This window comes from Doryrhamphus excisus, chromosome 3 (genome assembly GCF_030265055.1).
Source record: "Doryrhamphus excisus isolate RoL2022-K1 chromosome 3, RoL_Dexc_1.0, whole genome shotgun sequence".
Lineage (NCBI taxonomy): Eukaryota > Metazoa > Chordata > Actinopteri > Syngnathiformes > Syngnathidae > Doryrhamphus > Doryrhamphus excisus.
This window is the reverse complement of record NC_080468.1, coordinates 2153595-2171090: the sequence shown is the minus strand read 5'-3', so window position 1 is coordinate 2171090 and position 17496 is coordinate 2153595. Positions and strand designations below refer to the sequence as shown.

The 17496-nt window shown below is 41.3% G+C and overlaps 2 protein-coding genes across 3 annotated transcripts in view; one reads left to right on the top strand and one right to left on the bottom strand.

The window, feature by feature from the left end:
• Positions 1 to 1173: 1173 nt before the first annotated feature.
• Positions 1174 to 11804, top strand: LOC131125621 (DBIRD complex subunit ZNF326-like). Of its 2 annotated transcripts, none has more exons than XM_058067331.1 (12): positions 1174 to 1206; positions 2110 to 2137; positions 2624 to 2717; positions 2790 to 2903; positions 3806 to 4070; positions 4154 to 4226; positions 4811 to 4865; positions 4990 to 5137; positions 6094 to 6154; positions 6226 to 6356; positions 6451 to 6540; positions 7477 to 11804. In XM_058067331.1, the coding sequence occupies exons 1-12, from the start codon at positions 1189 to 1191 to the stop codon at positions 7495 to 7497; spliced, it is 1098 nt and encodes a 365-aa protein (XP_057923314.1). In that variant the 5' UTR covers positions 1174 to 1188; the 3' UTR covers positions 7498 to 11804. The 2 variants fall into 2 exon arrangements, with proteins under 2 accessions (XP_057923314.1, XP_057923313.1); XM_058067330.1 differs by lacking the exon at positions 1174 to 1206 and adding an exon at positions 1595 to 1771 and having other exon boundaries at positions 2110 to 2183.
• Positions 8793 to 17496, bottom strand: part of LOC131125620 (zinc finger protein 644-like) — a 10524-nt gene continuing 1820 nt past the window's right edge. Inside the window, exons 2-6 of the mRNA XM_058067328.1 lie at positions 13695 to 16146; positions 12139 to 12708; positions 10710 to 10835; positions 10100 to 10202; positions 8793 to 10014 (exon numbers count right to left, since the gene is read on the bottom strand). Coding sequence (XP_057923311.1) covers positions 9819 to 10014; positions 10100 to 10202; positions 10710 to 10835; positions 12139 to 12708; positions 13695 to 16143 — 3444 coding nt within the window. The 5' untranslated portion in view covers positions 16144 to 16146 and the 3' untranslated portion in view covers positions 8793 to 9818. The remainder of the gene's footprint in view (positions 10015 to 10099; positions 10203 to 10709; positions 10836 to 12138; positions 12709 to 13694; positions 16147 to 17496) is intronic.

The following is a 17496-nucleotide window of genomic DNA, read 5'->3' as shown; positions in this document are numbered from 1 at the left end:
CGACCTGGCGTGTGTTTTGGAGGGCTTGCAGGAAGTGCAGAGATACGAAAAATAAGTTGAACCTTTTATGAAAGAAAAATAATGACCAACTTATGATAATCAAAGTAATCACAGAGATGAAAGGAATTAGCGGTCAACAAAAAAAAATAGGGCAACCCTGCTCACCCTCTTTGTCTCTCTGGCCACACAGGTGAACAGGTGCCTATATTAATAAACCATCACCGCCCATATTCATTTGACCTACTTCCTTTATCCATGTGATCACAACAAACCTAAATAATATCATAAACAATAACAAACACCACTATTCAAATTTAAACTATCGTGCACCTACAAAATGAATCTAAATTCATTCATGGTCCTAATTATTAGGTTGTCACACATAATAATTACCCATATTCATATCAATAGGAGATATGTAACAATTAAAAGCTTAATATTTCAAGTCCATAATACATATATTGTCTTCTTTCTTCTTGAATCAAAGTCAAGCTGGGGGTCAAAGTGTCACAATGTTCAGCAGCTGCTCCTCATCCACCTTCAGCCTCCTGTAGTCGGCAGATCTTCGTTATTGGACGATCCAGGCGACTGCACGTTGTTGTGATCCGCACCTGCCCCACTAATCCTCTTCTATCTGGAAAGGTTTGAAGAACTTTTCCCATGAGCCAGGAATTTCAAGGTGCCGTGTTGTCCACAATAAGCGCTATATCTCCAGGGACAATGTTAGGGTTAGCTTTTGTTCGCTTGACTCTGGACCATCTCTGGACCATCTCTGGACCATTTCTGACGCTCCTGCAGTTGTGGTAAGTAATCCAATTTAATCCAAGCTTTGGTTCTAGAATGAGTGTTGTTTTCTACAGGAGCTACCGTGGTGGCAAAGCTGGTCCATGTTAACTGAACTACTTATCAGTTTGATCTTTATACTCGCCTTTGTACATAATAATACTAATATAGTAGAAAATGTCAATGTTTAATGGGCCTGACTGCTGCTCCCCCCCGATTCTGTGTATCCTTGCACGTCACTAGCATGTTTTGTGCACGGTGTGGCCTGAAAGGCGGTAGAGAACGTTAGTTCCGCCGCACCGCCGTTTCCGCTTGGACGCATTTAACTGCAGCACACAACTTCCCTTTGGAGAGCAACAGAGCTGTCTATTTTGTGGCGTAACTGCCGCTAAAACTTCATGTTGCATGACCTTTAAACTGTGGGTAAGTTTTTCATCATTACTAGTTTAGTTTCCTCACGATATTGACTTTGATTTAAATTATGAAGCGCTATTCAGAAGTACATCTTTTAATATTGGAAGCTGTCTGTAGCGGCATAAACCAAGGAGTTTGGTCGCCATGATGGTGAGCAGAATCCAGAAACTGTGTATTGAAAACATGTCCTCGCCAAACTGCTCAGATATTAAGTGCGCTAACTTTTGGAACAGCTTACTAAGGTATCGACTTATTGTCACCCCATGTGAGTAATGGTCTCACCATGGCCACCCCAATTTAAAAATTCTGGCTCCACCACTGGATGGATAGCAGGGCTGAGTCAGTATCAGTGAGTCCCGACTCAGTAAAAAAAAAAACACTCGTGAGTTATGAACGACTCCTCCATGACTCGACCATCTTTACTGCACTCACAGATCCCGAGTGCGCTGTAATATATATCTTCTCCGTTGACATTCGTACTTTAAGGATAAAAAAGAATGAATCGGCAGATAAATAAAAGAGGAGTCACGGGGCCCGTTGGGGAAGCATTATTCAAAGAGCAACAATCTAGCAGGTAGTAGCTGGCCTATTGTGCTCTCTGAACATTTAGTAGCCGCTAACTAGTGTTAAGCTAACTTCTCCCGTTAGAGCATAGTTTCGAAGTGTGTCACCTTTCCCGATCAACTTGTATTATCTTTGTTTGATCTACTATGAAACAAATAAAACGGGAGTTCTTGTGTTTGTAGCTTCTTGGCTAACGCTACATAGCTTTGCTAGCTTGCTAGCCTGCTACAAGTTTTCTCCTGAAAGGACAACCCTTGATAGACTAGCGTCGTGCATTGTTTATTCTCGGCTGTTGTTGTGGCATTTGCTTGTTTTCTTTATTGCTATTTCTGTTCTCCTTTTTGACAGAGTACATTGCGACCTGAAAGAAACCCAGGTACACATTCCAGCTGCTGGGAGAAAGGCAGAGTATTCTAGTGCAGGTAGCGGTTTAAATACATCGAGCAGACACACATGCGTTCAAAAGGAATCCCGTCTTGAGCCGTACGTTGTGTCAACCCACCACTGAACGCTCAGCGTTGCTTAAAATTGACGTAAAACGAGCAGCAATGTCAAGTTTTTTCTGATGACAGGATATGCTCAGTTTTCATGAAAATGACATGTGCAATAGAGCCCCCTAGCGGTGATAAACCATCTATAACACATCTAAACGAGCAAAGGTCTAGTTTACGGTATCGTTTTATCACATTGACGAAACTCACAGTCCCATGTGTACTTGTAGCCACATCAAATATATTGAGAAATATTATTTTATCATCACAACACCCCTTCCTAAATGGTAGTTGTGACATGAAAATAATTAAACACTGAATTATATCCCGTCAGTCAATATAATGTGTTCTTTTCTTAATTTCCCTGTTAGCACAAGCCTCTGCTGGTAAGTGGAAGTCTTCATTCCAACCAGTGGTTAAGAGAAATGCTGAAGATGAGTCGCAGGAGCAAAGCAGTGTACAAAGGTATGATGGATGTTGCAGTTTGGTTTGTAGTGTGTATGTTGTACTGATATTTTCCCTGTTCCTTGCTTTTAGATATGAAAAATACGAGAAGGATGTTGTGACATCGACACCTTCGCACCACCAACACTTAGCAAAGGCTGCTCGCCCGCCCGTGTCTCGTCTTGTCTCAGGCACTGGGCCTGAAGGGTAAGATGATGCTCTGAAGCCAGTTGTTATGGGGTGCACCTTACATGTTTGAAAGTTAGCACCCTCTATGCAGACACGTAGCAGCGGCAAACCATTATAGACATTTACATTTAAGGGGTCCACTGTGGTTGTCCTCCACTGCTTTTGTACGTATAGTATTCATTCATTTTTTTTATACCCCTTATCCTCATTAGGCGTAAGCTGGACCCCCTCCCAGCTGAGTTTGGACCGGGCTGGTTGCATGGCACATGTAGACAACCATTCACACATATGGACAAATTAGAGCAGAATAGCTTATTAGTAGTATTTATTACTAGTATTTTTGGGCCTTTTTTTAAAATTGTACAAATATTTAAACTTTCTTCTTAAATAATCTTTGTAAATGTTCATTTTGTAGCATTATGACTTAATAATATAAGAAGTTTATTCTCGCAAAAAATATTTCAGCTTTATTTTGTGTGCATTCCTATAATATAACTTTAAATAAATGGCATATTTCAAGTCGATGCTACTAAATTTCCCCCCATATTAGGAGTTTATTCTTGTTAAATTATGACCTTATTTCTCGTTACGATACAATTATTTTCCTCTCAATATTTTTATTTTATATTAATGAAATTACTGAAGCGTTTTCAATTTTTTTTTCTTGTTAATTCTATTTTTAGTGCTGCGGGCCCATAAAAAAATCATCTCATCCACGGAGCGAACATACTAAATCCACACACAGATGCCCAAATGGAGATTGGATCCCTGGATCTCCTGACTCCAGTTGCTTTGTAGCATATTGTAGCATATAGTGTTTTACTAACTAGTTTAAGCGCTCAGTGTTTCATCGTTGATTAATTCTGATGTTATGATTGAAAATGGCGCACTAACAGTCATCCTCCCTCTGTCTCCTCCAGGACTGAACTTTACGACCCGTTTGATAATGACATGGTTGACTCGACAATTGACAGACTACGGCCCACAAAGGACAACTTCCCACCTGAGCAATGTTTGTCTCCAGGCGGGAGCCGTCATGTCATGTCCTCCTGGGAATTAAGCCGACGGCGTGACTATAACATGAAGTCACTGGAGCCACCAGGGTATGCATCCATGAGGACGTCCTATGGCGCAGAGAGGACCAATGGAGAAGAAGCCATGGCAAGGCCAGAGCACAGCAGCATGGTATATCCTAGTTCTGTTTGTATGTTCAAGTACTGATCATACTGTGACTCTCGAAACCAATTTCTACCTTTTCCTCTCCACAGATGGTCCCACGTGTTAGGTTGTCTTCACCAAAGCTGCAGGACTATCAGATTACGGAGGAGCCCGGTGAAGCAGGTAAAAAAAAAAAAAAAGCTTGCTCAAAATAAGAGTTTGGAATGAATGCCAACATCATCACACAGTAACTTAACACACAAAAGTAGGTAAGAAATAAGCTCCATATTTTACTGTACTATAACATTTACAGCCACCCTCGGGCATCTCTGTGTGGAGTTTGCATGTTCTCCCCGTGCATGCGTGGGTTTTCTCCGGGTACTCCGGTTTCCTCCCACATTCCAAAAACATGCTAGGTTAATTAGCGACTCCAAATTGTCCATAGGTATGAATGTGAGTGTGAATGGTTGTTTGTCTATATGTGCCCTGTGATTGGCTGGCGACCAGTCCAGGGTGTACCCCGCCTTACGCCCGAAGACAGCTGGGATAGGCTCCAGCACCCCCCGCGACCCTCGTGAGGAAAATATATTTCTTACGTACTTTTTGAGTGTTAAGTCGCTGTGTGGTGATCTTAGCGTTCATTGTAAGATGACACCGTGAGTCATACTGCTCTATTGCGTAATGACCTGCGATATCCGATGGGTCTTCCAATCAAATGATGATGGGGAAACATCCAATCACAAATGTTTTTGTGCACCTTTTTATAGAAGAGGAAGAGAGTAGGACAAAAAGCAAAAGGACCAAATCTATTCTGATGGATCAGTGAGTAGCGCACATCTCCACTGACTTATTATTGAATTAGGATGCCTTGCCTGTGCAAATGATGAGGGTAAACATGTTAAAGTGTAAAAAGGATTTGGACCACATCGTGATAATCCTTTTGAAGGATAACCATCAACTGTGACCTGTGCGACATCGAAGTGAGCAATGGGCAGGAGCTGGAGGACCACTTGGACAGCAAAATTCACTGGGACGTAATGGCGCACATCCAACAGCAGAATAACTATGACGACATGACGATAGCCTTCCTGCAGGTAAAAAGACTCACTTTGGAAGACCCAAGTCATATTTACTGACTGCAGGGTTTCCTAAACCCATCATTTTAGCTCAGGGGTGGGCAAACCTTTTGACTCGCGGGCCGCATTCATTTAACAAAATTGACGGGGGGGGATTATGTAGTATTTTACACGTAACAGTCCATTTTTACACCTATATTTTTACACATATTTTACATGTAAAAGTGTCATGCAATCTGCTATATGTGCACTTTGAAATCATTTATTTGATGTAAAGTGTGTTTCTCAATTTATTATTATTATTGTTGTTTTTATTAGAATTATTATTATTAGTTATAGTAATATTATATTATTATTATTATTATTTTGTTGTAATAATAATATTACTACCATTAATATTATTAACAACAATATTAATATAATAGTAGTATTATTATCATTATTTGTATTACTATTATTGTGCTTGTGCTCCTTTTTCCAGGAGTATTTTGTAATATTACTACCATGATTATATTAATATTATTAACAACAATATTAATATAATAGTAGTATTATTATCATTATTGACAACATTATTATTATTATTATTATTATTATTATTATTATTATTATTATTATTATTATTATTATTATTATTATTATTATTATTATTATGTGCTTGTGTCCCTTTTTCCAGGAGCATTTTGTAACAGACCACATCAAATAACGAAATTGATAAAGCAGCTACCTCAAGCATCAAAAAGTTGGCTCAAGCCACGATGCCAGGTTGTATGTTGAGTTCAAATGAAATATTTGGAAAAAACAGGCGGGCCATATTGAAACACTTGGCGGGCCGGATGTGGCCCCCAGGGCCGTAGTTTGCCCACCCCTGTTTTAGCTCCAGACCCACATTGGAAATGAATAGCATGTCAATCAAAACAGAGCATTTATTTGTAAAGGCGGTAATACTCATCCAGTTTTTTTTGACGTTGTAGGACGTCATGTTGTATAAGAGCATCAAGTGCAGCCGAGCCATAGATGACAGCGCTCTTCGTGGTAATGAACCCCCCCATAACAAAAACCTAACTACGGCGCCCTCAGCAACAGCGTTCCTCTTTTTGGTCCAGCTCTGCAGGAGAACGACCACATGACAAAGGTTGCGTTGTTCCACTGCGCAGCTTGCCAAGTCCTCGTATCCACGGCGGCATCATCTGTGCAGAATCACATCACCTCGCCGGAACACCTCTCCAAAACAAAGGTACTAACACCTGTGCTGCACGCTAATGATCTGTACAGTGCTGTCACACTTGGAATTCCTTCCCTAACCATGGAATTTTGTTGAATTCATGGAGGAATTTGGAGCACAGCGGAGACACGCTTCACTTGACAAAGCAGATACCATCATGAAAGAGCTGCAGCCTCAGTTTGAAAATTTCCTCAAGGTATGCCAGACATGCTAAACATTTACAGTACATCTATTCTTATTACACCAAAATGATGATACATGTGGATCATTTTTACAATTATGAGTTAAACTGCATCAAAATTGTCGGAAATGGTCATTCTGTCTATCCGTGGCACATACTACAGTATGTACTGGTGTTGATATTCTCTAGTATTCTGGTCTGGTAATGTGGCAGACATTACTTTTACATTACAGTACTTGCATGAAGTCTTGAAGGCATCTTTGGCATGTTTGACATGATAGAGTTAAAAAATAAAAGCTCTCCTCCCATCCCGTGTGGAAGTGGTAAGGTTTTGGCTCCTTGGGGTTAGAAGATATATATTTCTGCTAGCGGTAGTCTTGCGTTCCCTGCGACCTGTGAATATGGGGGTGTTATTTCATGTGTACGGGGCTCTAATAATGTTAAAAATGATCAGTCATAAACAGGTTTTCTATGCTCCAAACTATGAAAATATTCCCATGTCTTAACAGTCAATCCTAGATGGCAGAAATTCATCAGTTCAGAGTTGAGTTTAAGCTTGCTGTACGTTACCGTAGTAACAGTAGCTCATGTTTCAGCAGGGATTATTGTGCCTGTTGTAAGAATAATTCAAACCTGCAATAAAAGCCGCTGCACTGACACCTGGTGACCTGGAGGGAATACTACGTAACATTCTCAGTGTCTTTTCAATGCGTCTTCTGAATGCCTTTTTATAATATGTATTGTAGTCCATTCAGCAATGTTTATACTTGAGAATTCTTATTTTAGGTAAAAATAAGTAACATTTGGTTTAATATGCATATTTTTCTTCCAAATAATAGGCCATGAAACAGAAAAAAAAAAAATATATATATACTTGGTAAACTGTGATATTGTATATTCTTGACCATGGGCAAAGAGCCTAACTTTATGGACATATGTTGTATTTATTAGGGTTTCAGCCAGTTTGAATGACAGGAGACCCCGACCCCAAAGATGCCATAGACGCCCCGAGTGCTGTGTGACACGACTTCACAATGGACTTCACCATCACAACCAGTACAGTTTGATGCTTTGTGCGTGCAAACCAACGACGTGCGATGAGGATCATGGCTGGTGAGGCACTGATTCCTTGGGGTTATGTTAATACTGGTTGGTCGTTCAGAAAATAACCCGCAAAAAACATAATTCATTTTTTTAATGACCGGATGTGTATGTTAAAACCGATTGGAATCGTACATTCATTCATTCATTTTCTACTGTTTATCCTCACGAGGGTCGCGTGTGGTGCTGGAGCCTATCTCAGCTGTCTTGGGGCGAGAGGCGGGGTACACCCTGGACTGGTCGCCAGCCAATCACAGGGCACATATAGACAAACAACCATTCACACTCACATTCATACCTATGGACAATTTGGAGTGGCTAATTAACCTAGCATGTTTTTGGAATGTGGGAGGAAACCGGAGTACCCGGAGAAAACTCCACACAGAGATGGCCGAGGGCGGAATTGAACTCGGATCTCCTAGCTGTGAGGCCTACGCGCTAACCACTCACTCGCCATGCAGCCCTTAATACAGTGCAATGGACACATTTTGATTTTTTGGGTTGTTTTTTTTGTATTTCTCATCACAGCAGGTGAGGCTCCCCTGACCGCACGCCACTGGTGTACACATAGCTTTATCTGCCTCTTGTATTACTTTTTTTGGGGGGGGGCATGCCAACTTGTGAATAATTGTTTTTGTTTAGAAACACAAATGTTTTCAACATTGTATTTGATATAGTACATTCCAAAATTAAATGATTAAAAAAAAACAAACATAATTTCAACGTTAAATATCGTACATTTTACAGTGTTGCAACCGAATGTAGCGATCCTGGTCGGGAGTTGTCGCCCTGAATGTGGTCTATCGTCAACAGAGACTGTCGTGTTGTGGCGATCATACAGGTTTCTGATTGTGGGTTTCTGGCTTTCTAACTGTAGCTCAAACTGGCCTCCACCATACCCGCTACCTGGGGACGTTGGTCGTGTGATCGACGTGCCTAACAATGCTGGCCTTTTGGGGCCTTTATAGAGGCCTTCCAAACCAATCCTCAAATGATGCACACAGCCACTAGTATTACAGTATTGCGGAACGTGTATTTGCACCAACCCATGTGTCATGAACCGCAACATAACTCATTCTCAACTACCCGAGCACTGAGTTAACAATAAATCCACAAGGTAAATTACAAGTACAAATATATATACTTTTAGTTTAATATTGACTGTTAGTATACACAAGCGATAGAAAGTCAAGTCTGCAGCATCGTTATTGCCTCTTTTTAGAAAAAAAAATGACAGAAAAGTCCATTTTTTTATTTATTAAGAAACACGTTTTAAACATTGTATTTGTGATATAGTACATTTCAAAATTAAATTATTTAAAAAGCGTATTTTCCATAGTTAAATATCGTAGATGTGGATGTAGGGCATGGACAGCAATGGTTGTTAGTTTTCTTTTTTTTTGTGGTTTTTCTTACCCATTATACAGTGGAACCTCCAAAGTCGAACAACAATTGAAAAAATTCAGCCATACAATGGTGGCAAAATGTCTCAAAAGTCAACCTAAACATGGACGTTCCAACAGATCAAAATGCAGGATGTCCTGTAAGACAACAAATCTCATAAGATTTCAGCTCACGAAGCATTGAATGATTCATTTGCACATTACATATAATGGAAACTTTTTTTTTTGACTACATGAAATTAGACAACCGGCATCATGGGAGGGCTTGTCTACTACTTGGGAGGTTCCACTCTACTTTAAATGGAAACACAATAAAATGTAAATAAAGAAAAAAGTTTCTATGTATAATAGAGTTGCACATTTTATTCTTGTCAGTTTTTTTTCCAGATACTGATCACTTCATTGGAATCTGCCACAAAGTGTGTATGGGTTTATAATAATGGGCTAGAAGAAAAGAATTGGCTTTTTTTTTTAATTTACGCAGCAGAGGTGCTCCCAAATTTCGAACAATAGTTCATCTGAGGTAAAGGTTGTCTTCCGTGGACACGTACTGCATGAAAACAAGACTACTTGGTACTGTACTTCCAAAGGGTGAATGAAAGCCTGTCAAAACAAAACAGGTAGTATCCAAAAGAACTATCACCAGCCAAATGTCTCGACATATACGGCAATCTTAAAGATGAATACTGTACTTGACTAAAAAAAAGTGGAGAAAAAACCCCGTCCCATGTACATACACACACAGTCTAGTGAAGTCTTAAAAAAAAAAAAAAAAGGTCCCCGTTGGCTTCACGAGGTGGCTTGTGCAGCATTGAGAGTGTCCTCTTGGTCCGTCTTGATGCAAGCCAAGTCTGTGGATGGTGACGTGACCTCAACCATGCCAAGCCCAGTGTGGGGGACACCAGTGTTCATGATGTGTCTTTGTAAATGCTTCACCCAGTCCTCCTGGACCGATAGGGGACCCTGGAAGACGAGGTCACAGAACCTGCAAGGAGAATGTGATATGATGATCCGTGACATCCGACGTCGACGGCACACACTGATACGCAAAAGGGCAAGACGAGGTTTACCTGCATGTAAGTCTGTACATTTCCTCTGGCGTTTGTGTTAACGGAAGCATCTTCTTCTTTGAGCTCTGCCTTAAACGCTGCCGCCTCGCTTTGCAGTCAAATGCTGAAAGAAACAATTTATATTAGGACCACAAGGAGGTTCTCGGTTCGAATCTCAGCTGTGTTCTCATGATAGTCAATAGGCAGTCAATATAAACTATGGGGTCCATATTTTTCACCATTTTTATTGAACGCCCTAAACTGCAAAATGGAACCTCTCAAACAAATGGAAGTTGAGGTTGACTTCCTGCAGTGGAACTGCTGATCTGAGTGCTGTTTTCCTGCCGGGTGTTTCTCGTGCTGCACGACCGGCACGGCAAAACCGGTCCCGTAGGTGTCACAAAATATGGCCTCAAAGTTGCTATTGACTGTTGGTGTACTTTTAGAACAAATACTATGAAACATTCACGACAGCTGTAGCGTCTTTTTCTACTGGTGCATCGGAAACCGACCAAAGCTCACTTCCATTTTCTGCATTTTTTGTCGTTTGAATGTTTTTGTAGATTGTACTTTTGGGGAGAGGAGTTACGGCACTTCAGAGGCCTAACTCTGAAGAGGAAATGCCACTTACTGGTTCCCTCTAGTGAGGCACTTCTTTTGCGCTTGACACATGCACGGAGATGATTGGACAGACTGACGCCACTGTGAAAACTTGCATTGCAGTGGACACACGCCTTCCTGTTGAATTCGCCTTTCTCTGCAAAAGGAATATAATAGTCACACATCCAACACATACAGCGCTGTGAGAGTGTTTTGTCACAAACGTTTCAGACCATCAAATGTCAATATGAAGTCAATGACAACACAACCCAATGCAAAATACAGTTTTAAAATGAAGCTTTTTTTCATTGTTAAGGGAGGAAAATAAATCCAAACCTACTGAAAAAGTGATTGCCCCCTAAACCTAATAACCGCTTGGGCCACCCTGAGCAGCAGCAGTTCCTACACAGCATGTCCCTTCCCTGTAGTGTCTAAGGCAGAGGTAGGGAACCTATGGCTCGGGAGCCAGGTAGGGCTCTTTTGATGACTGTATCTGGCTCTCAAGCATTTACCACAATAAAAATGTATTTTTGCTAACATTTTAAAGTAAACATCACGGAAATCACTGTTAAAAATATTAAAAATCAACAACTTTCTTATGCATTTTAATCCGTCCATCTATTTTCTACTGCAATACGGCCGACCATATCGATCTTTCTTGATATTTTCCAGGTCAAACACCAAAACTCGATTATTACTGGGTAATGCGGTAGTCTACCTCGGTCATTAAGATGTAAATGTAAACTTTCCTCCTTTAGTCAAATAGTCACCTAGCTAAAGCTGCAGAACCAAGCCTTCTGGCAAAGATGGCCAAAAGAATGAAATATACTGAATACGGTGCAAAACCATGCAGCAGCAGAAGTTGCATTAATGGCAGCAAGTATTTGATTTATTATTGGACACTGCGCTGCTCACGAAAGTATGCTGGCCACACCCCATTGGCGTGGGGTAGTGTGCCTGGTCTACGTAATTAGAGCCCATTATATCTAAAACTGTTGGTCTTACATAAAAATGCACACATTTTATTGCATTCAATGTTTAAAAAAATGTATATGGCTCTCACAGATACACATTTTAAAATATCTGGTCTTCATGGCTCTCTTAGCCAAAAAGGTTCCCGACCCCTGGTGTAAGGCATTGAGAGCGCTGCAGGGGAGTCTGTGGTGAGGCTAGTCGCTAGCCAGCGTGTTCTGCTGTGTCAATGTGCTCGTGACGTAGTTTGATCGGCCTAACAATGTTAATATCGAGATGTAGTCATGCATCACATAAGCATTACGGATGATGGGCAAAATTCTACAAAAAAAAAAAAGTTTCACGTTTTGAATTTTTTATACCAAAACTGAAAAATGCATGGGCATTGATTTCACGTGACGCTTCTGACTCGGCTTACAGTATTCTTCAATTCCTAGTGGTATCGAATGGAGAACAGATACATTTCCATTTTTGATAAGGCTGCTTACCCGATGTCGCGATTGGCAGTGAAGACGCCACTCTTGGTCCCAAACTATGTTCACCATTGCAGGAGACCGGTGCAGGGTACCTGGATATATGCAAAATCCCCTTGGGTTTGGAGTCTTCCTGGCACTTTCTCTTCTTCAGAATTCCTATCAATGCAGTCGTGTCGGAAAGCGAATCCTGCTCATCCAACTTGGTCTGCAGTTGGCTTTTGTCAGCGTCCCTTTCCAAGAATGAAAATACAGGCCTGAGTGGTTTGACATCAGCGCACACGCTTGAATCCGAGTCATTCTGGTGGATTCCAAAGGAAGTTGGCATGAAATGATCAGCACCATAATGGGAATTATTCTGTTTCTTTCCTAGGATCTCAACTGCCCTGAGGTACTCCTTTTTGTTCCGCATCAACTCCTTGAGTACAAGTAATGGGGATCTGTTCTTTGATAAATAGGCTCTACCAATCTTTTTGAGGTGGCCCCGAACATGGTTGGACTGTCCTTTCCTATTGTCAAATGAATCCCCACATAATGGGCAGGAATGGATACCCGTCTCCTCGGAATCTGGCTGCAACTGCAACACTGCAAAATAAAAACAAGAGCAAGCATTAAACAATGGCGTCCAGTAGAACAGCTAAAACAAACTTAGGACTTTTTAACTTTGACTTTCAAAATAAGTTCCAAGAGCCCTTCAGACATGAAATAACACTCCTATTGTTTACGTCACAACCCTTGTACTCCAGGGTCCGTGGACTCGAGACTAATAACCTAGCCATCTAACCTGGCAGCCTCAATTTTCATTTCTTCTAAACTTAATAAAGCAAAAACTTACCACTTCCACACCGAATGAGAGAACCTTTTCCCACTCTATAATGTCAAGCATGCCATGGTTGCAGTGCACTTCATGCAGTGTTCAGGTCATGTAACGTCTCAATGTTTTTGTAATTACTGAATACTGCATATCACTTCCATTTCAGTATGGTGACTAATTAATATACTATAGTCTACTATGAAACGATCATTAAACAATTTGAATGTCCTCGCGCAATAATCTAACTGCACTATTGCGAGGGACAACTGTATCTCAAAAGATAAGGGCAAGTCATCCCATATGGAGATATATATATGTATATATATATATATATATATATATATATGAAGCCGCTTTTAAAATGATGACCAATGACATCAAGAATGTCATTTCTTGTCAATGACATTGAAAAACGTGATTTTTAAAATTTAAAGAACAAAAGTAAAGGTGTTTAAAGACAGGCCTTGTGTCATCTCATATAATATAATATAATATAGTCATTGATAACAACTTGTTGATTAACTCTTTCAATCCCAGCCCTTTTTCAAAAGTCGTCCCTCTGGGTATCGGCCATTTTTGATGATTTTGACCAACTCACTTCCTAGTTTCTGTGTAGCGTGGGTAGCGAATGAATTAAGCAACATGGCATCAGCTACGGAAGAGTTACGTCCTATTTTCCCCCTTAGTTGAACAAGAACATTGCCAAATCCCCAACTTTGTTTTTAGCCAAATAGCTCAAATCAAATACTATCGGTACCTTTTTTCAGTTTCTGGAACGATGTGATCTTCCGAGGGATTTTGGGTTTCCGGTCTTTACAAACCACCTGGTCAGGAGTCAGGACATGGCGCGCTTTGTAGGTTAGTCCAATCCTGTGAAGATGTCCTCTCACGTGATTGGACAAGCCCACTCCCGAGTGAAAGACTGCAGAACAGTACGGGCAGTGGTACTTGCGGTCCAGTTCCAGCTCTGACATGTCTTCTGCTATGGATGATAATGGATGAGAGTCAAAGGTTCCTTGAAACACTTCTGTTTCCATGTCTTCTTCTTTTATTGGAGGGTCGCTCTGCTCCTGCTCTTCGTTCTTTGTTTTCTCAAAAAGCTGCTTTGATGCCTGGAGAGCACCACGTATCGACATTCTTCTGCTATAGGTATAAATTAAATTATGATTTTCTGGATTGCCACCGTTGTCAAACATGTTGGCATCTGTGTCTTTTAGATGGAAAGTGTCTTTTCTATCGTAGTCATCAGCATCTCCTTGGTTTAGTCTCTTCGGGCTTGGCATAGGTTTTGGCAAGATAAAACAGGAGTCTTGGTCCGAAGTGTTGCGGTAAGGGGTGGACATCTTTCTCTTAGATGGGGACTTCCTGATAGGCGATTGATCGAGATTGCAATTGGGAACCCTTTCCACCTCATGGGATGATCCTGTGAGACCATTTGGAGATAATGCCGCGTTTTCCTGAGCCTGATGAGAACCTTCATTTTTACAACTCAAATCAGTTATAGATGTGTTTTCTTTCCTCTGCTCTGCGGTCTTCCTTCCATGTTTTTGTCGGGATAGTAGAACATTAATGGATTTATCCAATTTGGATTCAGTGAGTTGGGACTTTAGACCTCGCTTGATCTTGTTACTTTGAAATAAATCTGAAATGTCGCTCGACTCAGCGGGCAAACAAGCTCTTTTTGAGGGGACCTGATTTTGAATGGTAATTTCTGAGGTTAACTCTGCGTCTTCTACCAGTGTGCAAGAAGGAATGTGCTGCTCTTCCTCGGACGGTTGGATGTGTTTCTCGGCATACTGTGCACATTCATATTCCTTAAACTCTTGTTGGTGGCGGCGCAGCAGGTGATTTTTAAAAACATTTTTGCTAAAAGCTTTGTAAGAGCAAATGTTGCAAGAGAAGGTTTTACAGTCGCCGTCCCTGATTTGCTTTCTAACCGCCTTTACCGTGTGCTGGACGATGTCGTGTCTCATAAGATCATGTCTGCTCTCGGTCCTGTAGCTACATTTGTCACATCCCAACTTTCTCTTGTCGTGGGTTTTTGCATGTTGAACAAATGTGTTGGGGCAGTTCGTTGTAAACGGACACTGCGGGCAGAAAAGCTTTGCATCGTTGTCCTGGTTGTCCTTGTTGTCCTTGTCCCCCCATGCTTTGAGCTTGTCGGGGAGCCTTGGTCTTTTCTCATGGTGTCCACTCATGTGCTCAATCAGGAGACTGCTTTGCCTGAAAGAATCGCCACATTCTCTGCACATATAAGTCTTTGGCAAATGATTTGGTGGGTCTTGGTGAGTTTTCATATGACGTTGCAAATGATGGGCCTTCTTGAAAATGAGCTTACATTTTGAGCATGGGTAACAAGATGCTTTCTCCTCTGAATGGGAATTCGCCGTGAGCCTCCCATTCAGTGATGAAAGGCCACGGCTTGGGTTACCTTCGTGCGAATTTCTTCCCGGTACATTGCAGAGAACTTGCTTGATGGCTTTCATGGTTCCATTAGGATGACTTGGAACGTTGACTGTCTGGGATGTCTGCAGCTTGGAGAAAGTCCTTGCCTTTTTGACATCTTTGACAGGAATGGAGTCCACTTGGTCCTCCGTATGAGAGAAATCCTCAGGTGACTTGTGACTCAAATCTGAATACATGTCCACTGAGGGATCTACCATGACAACCATGTCCATTTTGCGTTTTCTTTTGCTCTGGTTGTTTAGAGGATGCACTTCCTCTTTAGGTTCCTGACCTGAAGAATCATTGTGATTCTCCCACAGAAACTGCATAAACTCTTTATGAGGGTCCCATTGGAAGTCATTGGGGCTACTGAAATCATCAGATAAGTTCTCCGGTGATTCCATATCAAAGCCCCAAATTCCAGCAGTATCTATTTCTTGCACAGTTTTTAACTGGGTGATGCTTTTTTCCTCATCTTTGTCTATGGGTATGCTGTTGAGTTCAGCATACCCATCAGCCTGTGTGGCCTCATGTAGAGAAAGTCCATTACCCAAGCCAATTGGAGCCAACATGTCTGTGTTTGACAGAACATCTAGGACCGTGGACTGATTTAGAGCCCGTTTGTCGAAAGAATCGTTGCAAGAGGTTGATTCTTCCGCCATTTTCACAGATTCTTGAAGAAGGAAGAGGGCGTTAATGTCAGGATCTGCATCTTTGTCATCTCCATCAACACCTGCCAGACATGACATTTCAGCTGCCATGACCTGAAAGACAGCAAAAGAAGTCAAACAATTTTTTCCAACAACAAAACCTGTATGACTCTGCTGATGAGTTCAGCACATTTCATGCGGTTAACATAATACAGGTCTGGGGGGGGGGGGGGGGTGGTATGTATTACACTGCTAATGGAGATGTCATACAACTTCATGTCAAGACATCTGAACTATCCCTTTGATTATGACTACTGTCGACTGTGGGGTTGTATCAGTGTGTACCCAGCCTCTCGCCTGAAACCAGCTGGGATAGTTCGATCTAAGTGAACCCAGTGTTTCCCACCGGACCGTAATCTATGTACTGCAGAAGATGACATCGTTGTCTAATTTGCATATTTGGCAATGACGCATGTCATGTCTTTTTTATGGTTGTGAGCAAAAAACATGAAAAGAAAAATCCATTATATTGTATTTAGACTAAACTATAAACCTTGCAATCCTACCTACACTCTGTGTTTCCAGCATCACTCGTTGGCTCCAATAGACGCAAGGTGCTCCCCACCCCATCGACAACAGCTGCCACAATCTTAGCAGTCCAGGCTGTAGTAATTCTAAACTTGATGAAACTTACTTAAGATTTGTCTGATCAAAACAGTGTTGCTGCATAAGACTTCAAATACTAGCATCCACTTGACCAGTCCAATTAATTACTTTCTGAATCTGCACCCTGGTCTCTAAATCTCATTTGAACTGTAGTTCTTTTTGCCATAAATTAACCACATATTTGTTTAAGCTGCAGGATTCCAATAACTTCGTGTTCATACTAAGGATCGACCGATACATCGGCCGACCGATATCGGGCCGATATTTGCGTTCTTTATTTGAATCGGTATCGACCGATACGTGTGTGGGTTCTCCGATGTATTTTTCCGCCGCATGATTTACAGACAGGCATCCGCCGGGCAGCTTTGTGTTGCCGCAGGACCCTGCAACACACGCAGTCGCGGGACCCCTCCCCCACTGCAACAGTGGGGAATCACAACAAGGGTACGTTTTCAACTTTTAATTAGCCTCTAACAGTTAAACTTTCACCATTGGAATTAGGGAGCTGTTGATGCTAGATAAAACTTCAACTACGACAGAAATGTTTTGCACATGGTTGAATATTTATTCCTTTTAAATATGTGTTTAAGAAAGCTGAATCCACTGGTTTAAATAAATATTTAAACTTGAGACCTGTAATATTTGTTATCATTGTTATTTTTTCATGTAAATTGAGGGAGCAAAAGCAGTATCGGCCACAAATATCGGCCCAAGCAAAACCAGCCATCGGCTAAGAGTGATGGGAAAAAAATCGGTATCGGCATCGGCCATGCCGATCCCTAGTTCATACTGTAGCTG

Excerpts from the sequence above, each read along its gene's own strand:
- LOC131125621 (XM_058067330.1), top strand. The coding sequence starts at position 1,695 with ATGAATCGGCAGATAAATAAAAGAGGAGTCACGGGGCCCGTTGGGGAA. Across the intron at positions 4,866-4,989 it reads AAATCTATTCTGATGGATCA|GATAACCATCAACTGTGACC; the intron begins GTGAGTAGCGCA and ends ATCCTTTTGAAG. Across the intron at positions 6,155-6,225 it reads AGATGACAGCGCTCTTCGTG|CTCTGCAGGAGAACGACCAC; the intron begins GTAATGAACCCC and ends TTTTTGGTCCAG.